The sequence below is a fragment of the Equus quagga genome, chromosome 12 (genome assembly GCF_021613505.1).
Source record: "Equus quagga isolate Etosha38 chromosome 12, UCLA_HA_Equagga_1.0, whole genome shotgun sequence".
In the NCBI taxonomy this organism is placed as follows: Eukaryota; Metazoa; Chordata; class Mammalia; order Perissodactyla; family Equidae; genus Equus; species Equus quagga.
This window is the reverse complement of record NC_060278.1, coordinates 43,271,451-43,281,206: the sequence shown is the minus strand read 5'-3', so window position 1 is coordinate 43,281,206 and position 9,756 is coordinate 43,271,451. Positions and strand designations below refer to the sequence as shown.

The 9,756-nt window shown below is 55.6% G+C and overlaps 1 protein-coding gene across 1 annotated transcript; it reads right to left on the bottom strand.

The window, feature by feature from the left end:
- Window positions 1-290: 290 nt before the first annotated feature.
- HLX (H2.0 like homeobox) lies at window positions 291-8,179 on the bottom strand. The gene is made up of 5 exons (XM_046678206.1): window positions 8,109-8,179; window positions 4,833-6,934; window positions 3,887-4,066; window positions 2,924-3,108; window positions 291-1,153 (listed from the first exon to the last, which is right to left on the bottom strand). Exons 2-5 carry the CDS (start codon window positions 5,422-5,424, stop codon window positions 647-649), a joined length of 1,464 nt encoding a protein of 487 aa, XP_046534162.1. The 5' UTR covers window positions 5,425-6,934; window positions 8,109-8,179; the 3' UTR covers window positions 291-646.
- Window positions 8,180-9,756: the final 1,577 nt, after the last annotated feature.

The window sequence follows — 9,756 nt, the reverse complement described above, 5'->3', positions numbered from 1 at the left end:
CTCGTCTCACAGGCCACACTCAGGGTCGCGGAGCACACGTTCAGTGGCGGTCGGCGCGGGTTACAGGCTAGGAGACCTCCGAACTGGTGGAACCTGTAAGCCCCGGCGCCGATCTCTGCGGCAAGGTGGCTCTGAGGTGGCAGCACTTCCCCCAAAATCTCTAAGTCCCCCACTTCGAGCTGCTGCGACCTGCAGTGCCCCAGGGCTAAGGTCCGGGAAGGGGCTCCCTGACCCTAACGCCTGTGTCGCCCCAGCAAGCCAAGCGGCCTTTACAAACCGTAGTAAACACTTTATTTACAAGTCTGTGGCGTCCTAAGTGCAACGCGTCTTTGCGCCACGACCCCTAGGGCGGGGAGCAACTGTTCAAATGCTTCACAGTGTGAGCTGCTCGTATCCGGGGAGAAGTGCGCGGCTGGGGCTGCGAGCCTTCGCGGGGCCACTGAGACTCCCCCGGGCTCTGTGCAGAGTGGGCTGCTCCAGCCCGGGGCTGCGAGGGCCCAGATGTGAACGCAGGGAAGGAGGCTCCGCCGCTGCGTCTCCGGCCCTGGCCCCGCCGCCAGCAGAAAGTAGGCACCGAATCCAGCCCGCACTGGAGGGCTGGGAGGCTGCCCGCGGGGCCCCCGGGTCCTCTCCACCCTCGTGCAGTCTATAGGCCGCCGAGCGGCGCCTGGGCGGGCTCGGGGCTTTTGGGAGCGCTGCTGAGGGTGGGCTGGGGCGCAGGGAGCAGCTCCGAGGAGCCGCCGCCGCCGCCGCTGCCCAGGCTGCTGGCGCTGCCCGCGCTGGTGCTGCTGCCGCCGAGGCTGCCGAAGCCAAAGCTGCCGCCGCTGCCGCTGCTTCCACCGCTCCCAGCGCCGCTGGCGGCGAGGAGGGCGCCCGTGGCCGAGGCCTTGATGACCGTCGTTTGGTGCAGAGACCGCTCGGCCCCCTCAGTCCTCTCCGTGTCGCTGGGGGCCATGTCCAGAGACTCGGAGTCGCTGCTCTCGCTCTCGGCCTCGCCCTCGGAGCGGCTGGGGCTCCGCTCCTCCTGCTCGCCGTCGGCAGCCGGGGCTCCGCCGGACGGCTTCTCGCCCGCCTCCTTGTCTTTGTCCTTCTGAGCCTGCGCCTCCTTGGAGTGCCGCCACTTCATTCGCCGGTTCTGGAACCACACCTTGACCTGCGCCGCGCCGCACCGGGAGACAAGAAGGGACACTGAGATGAGACACAGGCTCGCTCCAAGCCGATTCGCGTGCAGCCGGGCGTCACCCCCAAAGGTAGGAAAGCATCGCTAATGATCCCCAGCACCTCTGCCACGGGCCAGGCACTGTGCTAAACGCAAGGGCCGAGAGGCAGCCCAGGGAAACAACGAGATCGCCAGGGATCCTCGCCCCCAAACTACGAGGATCTCTACTCTAAATCGATGTTTCTTAACCCCGCTTGAGTCAAGGCCGCCCCCCTCCCCAAGAATCTGATTAATTATGGACCCCTGACCCAGAAAAATGCACATATACCCAAGATTTTGCACATAATTTCAAGGGTTTGGTAAACCACTGTTAAGAATTCCCGCGAGGTTGCCCCCCCCCCCCCCCCCCCCTCTACTGCTACTACCCAAGGCAGGTCCCTACAAAAGCAATTCTTTTTAAGGAGGAAAGTGGGAAGTACAGAGGGGAAAGGCGGTTCAAAGAGTTAATCCCAGTTGGGTGGGGGCACCGCTGGACCTTCAGTAGAAAAGCATTTCCTTGGCCTGTGTGTACACAGAAGCTGATAAGGACCTGCCGCTGCCCGGGATAAACTAATCCTTCTGTGGGCTCAGAAAACGCTGGAATTAAACCTGTGCAAAGTGTAAGAAGGGGGTAGGGACGGAGAATCTATATAAATACATACGATCCCCTGGGGCACCCAATGCGTTCACACAAGTTCCAGCTTCCCTTTTAAAAATAACATCCACAGCTGGTGGAAAACGGCTGGGCTCTTCCAGTGTGTGTGTTGGGGAGGGGAGTTGTGTAATGGAGGACAGAAAGACATAGAGACATTGGGGGGGGGGGGCGCCTAAGGGAGCTCTGAAAAAGTTCTTGCCTTTGGCTTCTGCCCTGCTAGAACATTCAGCACCCAGGGATCAAGGGCCACTGCTGCAGGATGTGGAAGAAACGGGACTCTTCTATTTGCCAAACTCAAAAAGAAAAATAAAAAGTCCCGTTCTTGAATTTGGAAAAAGTAAAAAATTAAATTCAGGCGCGATAGATTTGCTGCTATTTGAAAAAAATTCAAGGAGGCAGAACCTGCTGAAATGCTCTAGGGCGTTTTAAGAAAATCCTTTTTCCTTTCTCTCCCTCAGTCCCCCCGCCCCCCACCGGAGGGAGACTTTCTTCGCAGCCTATGTCGTTAGAAAATCAGACTGATTGCGGCCGCTCCAAGCGGATTCCTCGCCCTACTGGGGCTAAGTAATTCCGTTTGAAATGATGTTTTCACTTCCTCACAACTGGAGATTTCACAATCCAGCAGCGGCAAAAGTAGGAGGAGGGAGGGGGGAACGGAGAAAAAAAAGAAAAAAGAAAAACCGAACAATGTCTTGACTTTGGATTTTTATCTCTGAAATAAACTGCCTCCTACAGCGAATTGAGCTACAGTCGAGTACATCATTATTCTCCCGCGGTCTATTTGCTTTCTCGGCGGTTCTTTCGCCTGTTGGCCAAAATAAACACTCAGTGTTTGTTGACATACATCTTTGGGGATGGGCTTTTCTTTCCGTCCTTCTACCCCCCCCCCCCCCCACCCCAGCCCCCTCCTCTCTCCTGCTTCAAACTGACAAGTCCACAAAGTCTCGTGAAATTCAAGACCTTGTGTTTCCGCCGCAAAAGGAGAGCGGGTCGAGGTGGAGGGGCTTTGGGGCTGGGCCACGCGCTGCTGCGACCGAGGAGGCTGTGCGTTGGACCCCAAGGTGGCTTACCTGCGCGTCGGTGAGGCCCAGCATCGCCGCCAGCTGCTTTCGGTCTGGCTTGGTCACGTACTTCTGAATCTCAAACCTCTTCTCCAGGCCTTTCCTCTGCAGGTTGGAGAAGACAGCCCGGGACCATGAGCGCTTCCTCTTGTACGTCTGCGGCATGGTGTCCTTAGTGAGCACCGCGTAGGGACCTGCCGCCGGGAGGTCGCAGGAGCAAGAGAGAGACACGAGAGCCGCCGCGTTAGTGCCCAGTCAGCGCCCCGTGGGCCTGGGGCTCACGCTGCTGCTTGATACTGTTGTGCGTTAACAGTCGGCTCTACCCCCATTCAGAATGCCCTTCAGAATGGCCTCTCTAAGGAGTAATTTTACAGCTCTTAAGACCGTAGTCAGTGGCAAGGCCTAAAGTGAGTGTGGAGTGGAGAACCCGGCAGTTCGTCGATTAATTCCAAAGGAAAAACATAAACCTAACGCCTGGCCATCAGGCCTGCGAAGAGTGGGCGAAAATGTCCTTCGGGGCCAGAAGGATCTAGAGGTGACAGCCTCGATTCTCTACTCTGTGTGTGTGTGTGTGTACTTGCATACGCCCACGCGTGCAGTCGGAACCTCCTCGGGCAAAACTGCTTGAGGTCATTCCAAAATGTGTGTATGCTAATCAGCAATATCTCTTGCTGCGTTTTCAAACCACCCACCCGAGGGAATAGACTAGGGAAAACCCCCACCCCACCCACCCACGCACACGCTGTGTTGGCTCCTCAGGCCCCCCACTCCTTTCCCCGCCGGGAGCCGACTGAAGCGTGAGCTAGTTCACTTGAGAAATCTTTCGGTTTCTCTCTCCGAACTTGTAGCCACCCGCACCAACTCCGGGATTGCTACACAGGGCTGTCGGGCTGCCGCCGGGTGAGGCGTCAGTCTTGAGTTTTCTACCAGTCGATCCTCCCATTAAGCCCTCGCTCGGGAGGGTTTCCGTACCTGGAAACGTGTCTTGAAACTGATGTTGAACTGAATTTCTCGGGTTCGAGCTTAAAGGACTCAGGATGGCAGAAGCCTCGTTAATGGGATCTAGAGATGCGAAGAACTGGCCGGTGGAGGGCTGCAGGCCGGGGAGGTGGACCCCCGCGGGCCGTCCGCCGGTTAGCAGGGACGTGAGATCTGGGGACGAGGGAAAAAAACAGCTGGTTACACCTCGAGCAAACCCACACTCTCTTGGCTGATTTGTTCCTCTCCTCCCCCTCGACCTCCGTTCGGTTTTCCTGGAGGGAAATCACGAAAGACCCCTGTCTCCGGACCTGAAATCCGTCTCTCCCGACAGTGACCCAGGGGGATGCGCGAAACGTCCCTATGCGTGTCCCACATGTCCACGTCCACACATACAACAAGGAAGGGCTTTACAGAAAACGGCCAAAACTAAGCCACTTTCGGGTGCCTTTCAAGAATTTCACAGACCTAAACCCTCCGCCCGAAGGAGCCCCCACTCCGCGCTCTCTCCTCTTGGGTGTTCAGAGTCTATTTTATTTATCTACATTCCTTGGGTGGAATTTCACTAGAAATCAGATGAATGGAAGGGAAAACGTTCCCCAAAAGGGCTTTCCCTGTCAAATAATATAGTTGTTTCTCTAGATACGTGGTTAAAGAGACAGTTATTCTAGCAAATATTTACGCCAACCACTTTTGTGAATACTGATTCTGTGACGTGTGTTTTTAAAGCATCCCTGGAGTCATTTTTTAAAAAAATTTTTACGTAAAGCAGGTAAGTTTTAAACCTAACGTTTCGTGGTCTTCTTACAATTCATTTTCTTCTCCCTCATTTTACCGATTTGTCCTTAATTGTAAAAACACTCAGAGGCACCCTAAACTGGCCCAGGGGCCTGAGAGTGCGTCTGGGCCCTGGTCAGAGGCCTTCAGCCCAAGACCTTACCTCTCAGCGTGTTGCCTTCCTTGACTTTGGGGTCAAATTCTGCAGACAAAATGCGGTCAATTCCAAATTTGAGGTCCTTGCTGGAGGGAGCCGGGGCCGAGCCGCTATGATGGTGGTTCGGGACCACTCGCGACCCGGAGGCCGGGGGCTGCAAGGCGCCGGCCCGGGGTGGAGGCGGAGGCTGTTGCTGCTGTGGTTGTTGCTGCTGCTGTTGTTGCTGTGGATGATGGTGGTGGTAGGCGGCTGAGAGCGGAGACAGCCGCTGCGGGAAGCCAGCCGGGACTTCGGAGGGCGCCACCACCGGGGTGGGTCGAAGCGGGGATCTGGCCGCAGCTTGGAAAGAGGCGTGCGGGTGAGCCGAGCCCAAGTGCGCGGTGAGGGCGGCGGCCGAGGCCCCCGCCAGGCCCTCCGGGGCCGCCCCCGGCTCCCCGACGCCGGCGTGCAGGATGTCTGCGATGCAGAAGGACGGTTTCTTGACCGCAGCGGGGTCCAGGGGGAAAGAACAGCCGCCTGGGCCGGCCGGGGAGCAGTAAGCGGCCGACCAGAGGCTGAAGTTGGAGGCGTAGAAGGGAGCCAGCCCGGCGGCGAACATCCTGGCGGGGCGCGCCGAGCGGCCGGCGCGGCCTGGCCGGACCGGGTGGATGGGTGAGTGGGTGCGCGGGGAGGGGCGCGCTAGTCCAGGAGGAGGCGGCAGCCCAGCCGAGGACGATCCGCTTTCGCTTCTCCGTCCGCACTGAAGACAGGCCAGGGAGCCCTAGCGCCACCGAGGGAGGAGGCGAGGGCCGGATCCCGGCCGGTCACAGCCTCGGCCCCTGGCCTCACTTGAAAGGCGGCGCGACGCCCGCGCTCCCCGCGGGCTGGAGGCGAGCTAGGGGCGCTGGAGCGGCGAGGCGGGCGGGGGCCGCGGCTCCGCACACGCCAGGGAAGCCGGGGAGACAGGGGCCGGGCACCGAAAGAAAAACCCAAACAGCTAAGCCCTAAGAGCTAAATTTAAAACAACAACAATAATAATCCGTTAGTTAAAAAAAAAAAAAAAAATGTAATAAGAGGGAAAAAAAACTCCTCTCTAAAAACTCCCGAAGTTTTGGCAGGAGCTTTCGAGTCAGACGCAGGGTAGGACCTCGATCCGAGCGCTCATTGGCCATCCTCGTGACCAATGGGAGCGGGGAGTGGAGGGGAATTGGGAAAGAGGGGCGTGGCCCGCCCCCTGGACCACGCCCCGGCCACGCCAAAGTGTTTGCTGCTGCCGCGTGGGCCGAGCGGAGATCGGCGCGTCCCCCCTCCGCGCTGGAGGGGCCCGAGTGCCTCTCCACTCACTTCTGCAGCTGTGAACCGGCCCGGGGCGTGGAGAATCGGTCACAGCGCTCCTGAAGCGCTCGCCTGGGGAAGCTGGTACTCTCGCCTTTTATCGCGGGTGCAAAGCCTGCCTCCCGGAACGCACTGGCCACCCCCTCGGATCCCCCCTCTTTCGTTCATTCTGCCCCGATTTTTCTTCTCTCGGCCTTTATCCCGAGAGTCGGTGTCCTCTGCAAAGCTCCGTCTTTCGTGGGTCCCCGTCCCCAGGCTGCCCAGCCGGAGCTCTCCCGCGGGAATGCTGGGGCCCCGCGTCCCCACCCAATTTTGCACCGCGTCCGCCTCGCTGCCTTGGAGATCCTCGGGGAAGAGAGGAGCGGTCGCAAATTAGCTGTATTCCGAGTTGTCACACAGTGAAACTTGAACGAGTAACTTTTCAAACAAAATAAGATGGATGTCTCGGAGCGTCTCCCTTGGACACAGCCAGATCTTCCCCTCGAGCCTCAGAGACAACAAACCAGGCCGCCGTCCGAAACCCGAGAGAGTGGCACGCGCGTCCCTCTCCTCTGCGGCACCTTGTAGGAAATGTCACCCTCCCTCCTCCGCTACATCCCCGGATCACGTGAGGTCCGTTGTTTTGCAAGTGCCCACAAGAGCAGATTTCCTTGGGGTTAAACACTACTTTCAATTTAGTGACTGTTTCCCCAGGAACCCCTTGGGCCTGCTCACAGTGAAGCTGCAGGGATGGTCACCGTCTTCCATTCGCAATTTGGGTCTTTAGAGTGCAGGGTGGGTGTAGTGGGGGTTTTCTGCAACATCAACATGTCTATTTTAAGAATTCGTTCTCTTTTAAATTATAGTCAGAATGGATTTCCCCACCCCTCTCCCAAACAAACCACAGGCCACCCAGATGAGCTCTTCTTGCACATTTTCAGGAAGAAAATAAAATAATAACAATAATGAAACCACGAAATCTTTTGTTTTCGATTGTCCTAATAAGCGTCTCCTAACAGAGCTTCTGTACTTCCGTGGCACTTTTCCCCCCCAAAAAAACTATCAGTGCAGTTTCAATAAAGCTTTTGTGGCATTTTTTTTTTATTTCGGTTAAACTCTAAGGCATGTTACCAAATAAGCCCAGGAAGGCAAGTGAACTTGCCATGCCTATCTCGAGTTCACAATCTGGGCTGATTAAATTAATTTCTAGGGGTTCTAGCTTCTTGTTGCAGATGCTGTCTTTTTAAACTTTTGACTTTCTCCTGGAAAGAAATTAATCACTTCCCATCAGCCAGCACTGAGAATACACCTCCTCTCTGTCTTTCTGTTTCTCGCTCCATCTTTCTCTTACTAAAGAGTTTTCTTAACCTGCTCCTTGCAGCCAGGATAGAGGTGTTATTTCCAGAGATTGAATGGAGGGGTGTGATCGGCTAAGGGCACGGGCACCAGAGGCGAGAGACACGGGAAGCCCAGTCCTGTTTCTAGCCAGAGGCAAAGGAGTGACAAGTATAAGGCCACTTGGGGCGATAGACCCGCTTTGAAAGGCTCTAGTGGAGGCGTTGCAAGCAACGGCTGAGGATTCTGGCGAGACTGCGGTGGGAGGTGGCCTCTCCGTAACTTCACAGCCCTCGGGGAAAGTCGCTAGTGCGAGCGTCTGTAGGCGCGGCCATAAACCCTCTTTTCTTCTCTTTTCTAGTGTAACTTTCAAATCGTTTGCAATTCCAATTGGACTGCAAACATTCAAACTGCGGCCTAAGTCCCAACTCCAGGTTCTAAAAGAGGCTCATTTAGGCCTCACCCCAGGCCTCCCGCCGGCAAGTAAGACGCTACCCTCGTGGGTGGGCGCTGGGTGCAGACTGGGCGGAAGGCGGGCCCTCCGCGTTTCTTGCGGCGCCCACGACCCGAATCTGCAGCACTTCATGGCCCCTAGCCAGGGGCAGACAGGCGAAGGCGAGGCCCCGAGCGCGGGTTTTGCCGCAGCCAACAGACCTTGCCATGCGCTCCTCTCTCCCGGCACCGCCTGGGGCTTGATTGTAAACTGCAACTTCCCGCTCTCCCCTCTGCATTCTCAAGTCCTCGGCTTCATTGCCACCGCGTCAGCGCCACCCAGGCCCACTCGGAGCTCCTGGAGGGAAACGCATAAAGGGAAACCTTTCAAATGACGCCCCCCGCCCCCCACAACTCCATCCCCAGGCCCAGGCCTCGTCTCTGCGGGCCCCTCGCCTTTTCTGAGCCCGCAGACTCCCCACATCCTTAGTCCCCACCCCTCAGAACCAAGACAGCAGCAGGAAATCCTAGGCTCGCCGGAGTTCAGGTCATCTCCTGTTTTTTGATGGGCTCAAACTCGGACTAAATGAGCGGATGTGCCTGCGAGATTGGTCTCAAAATAGAAGCGGCCTTAGTATTTTAGGATACTGCAGAAATCCTTATTTCTTCCGGAGAAAAACTCTATAATGACTCCTAGCACTTCCCCTTTCAATATTTGTGCAACTTTATCTCCACCGACAAGTTGCTCGGGTGACGCAAATCCGCCCTTGTGTATTACAACTACCAAAATAAATGCGCGGAAATCAATTCCCTTCTAGCAATGAAAATATAAATATACAGCTGAGACTTTCCCCTTTAATCTTTGCTTTCCGAGCGGCTCCGAGCTGTGGCGAAATGAACTGGTCCAGAGCAATTGAGATGGGCGGGGAGGCCCTGGGGGCAGAGGCGAGGGCTCCCGGAGCCGGGTAGCCACGAGGCTCCAGCTCCAGGTGGAGTGATGAGGGCCTGACTAACCCCAATTAACTTGAGTTTAAATGTAGCTGCGCTGTCCTTTGAGGAATCTCAGTTGTAAAGATGATTTAGTCTGAGGCTTCATCGCTGCATCAGCAAGTCACAATTGACAGTAGGACAATAGAGGTGGTCGTTTATACTGAAACAGCTTTTGGGGCAGGTGGAGATGCCGCAATGAGAGGGGTTTCTGATCAATTCTGATGGCTGTCTTTAATGCAAACAACTCTCCTCTTCTCCTTTCCTGGGTAGGCACAGCCCCAAACTATCTTGCTATACTGGGAATGGGCAATGCCAGAGAAGGTCCCTTTTACAATGTAACAATATAGGATTATGCAGATTTAGCATTGAAAGAAGGGGCCTAAATCAGAGGTATGCATTGACTAAAGCAACAGATGGGTCCCATTACCCTTTGGTTGTCCCTGTCTTCAGAGCCTCCATACTTAAATCACCAGTGCAAATTCTTGTCCCAAACCTGGGAACACAGATACACAGCGCTGAACCTAAAAGCTCAATGAGAGTATATGCTGAGCCTTGCTTGTTACAGTAACATAACCCTGCAAGGGCTTAAGCTGTCCAGATCTGCTATCTGCTTTTGTTTTTCCTTCTAGACCCTGGGCAAAATCATGTGAAAGGCAGTTGCTCTGTAGACTTGGGACCCCCTCCTCCCTTAATTTTAAATATTCTTTCAAACATAGTGCCTCTTGGTTTTAAAGAAAGAGATGGAAATAATTAAATATTCACAGTTAGAAAGAGAAGGAAACATAGCTTACCTAGCTGTCTGAGGATAAGAGAGATTTGCAGCAATGTAGGAATCTGCATGTATGCTGCCTGTCATTCTCCCAGCTGAAGATTTACAGAC

Bases quoted from the DNA above. Each gene is read 5' to 3' on its own strand.
- HLX (XM_046678206.1), bottom strand. From the start codon at position 5,424: ATGTTCGCCGCCGGGCTGGCTCCCTTCTACGCCTCCAACTTCAGCCTC. The intron at 4,067-4,832 runs GTAAGGTCTTGG...CCTCGTCCCCAG, and splicing joins GGAAGGCAACACGCTGAGAG to ATCTCACGTCCCTGCTAACC. The intron at 3,109-3,886 runs GTACGGAAACCC...TCCCGGCGGCAG, and splicing joins GTTTCAAGACACGTTTCCAG to GTCCCTACGCGGTGCTCACT.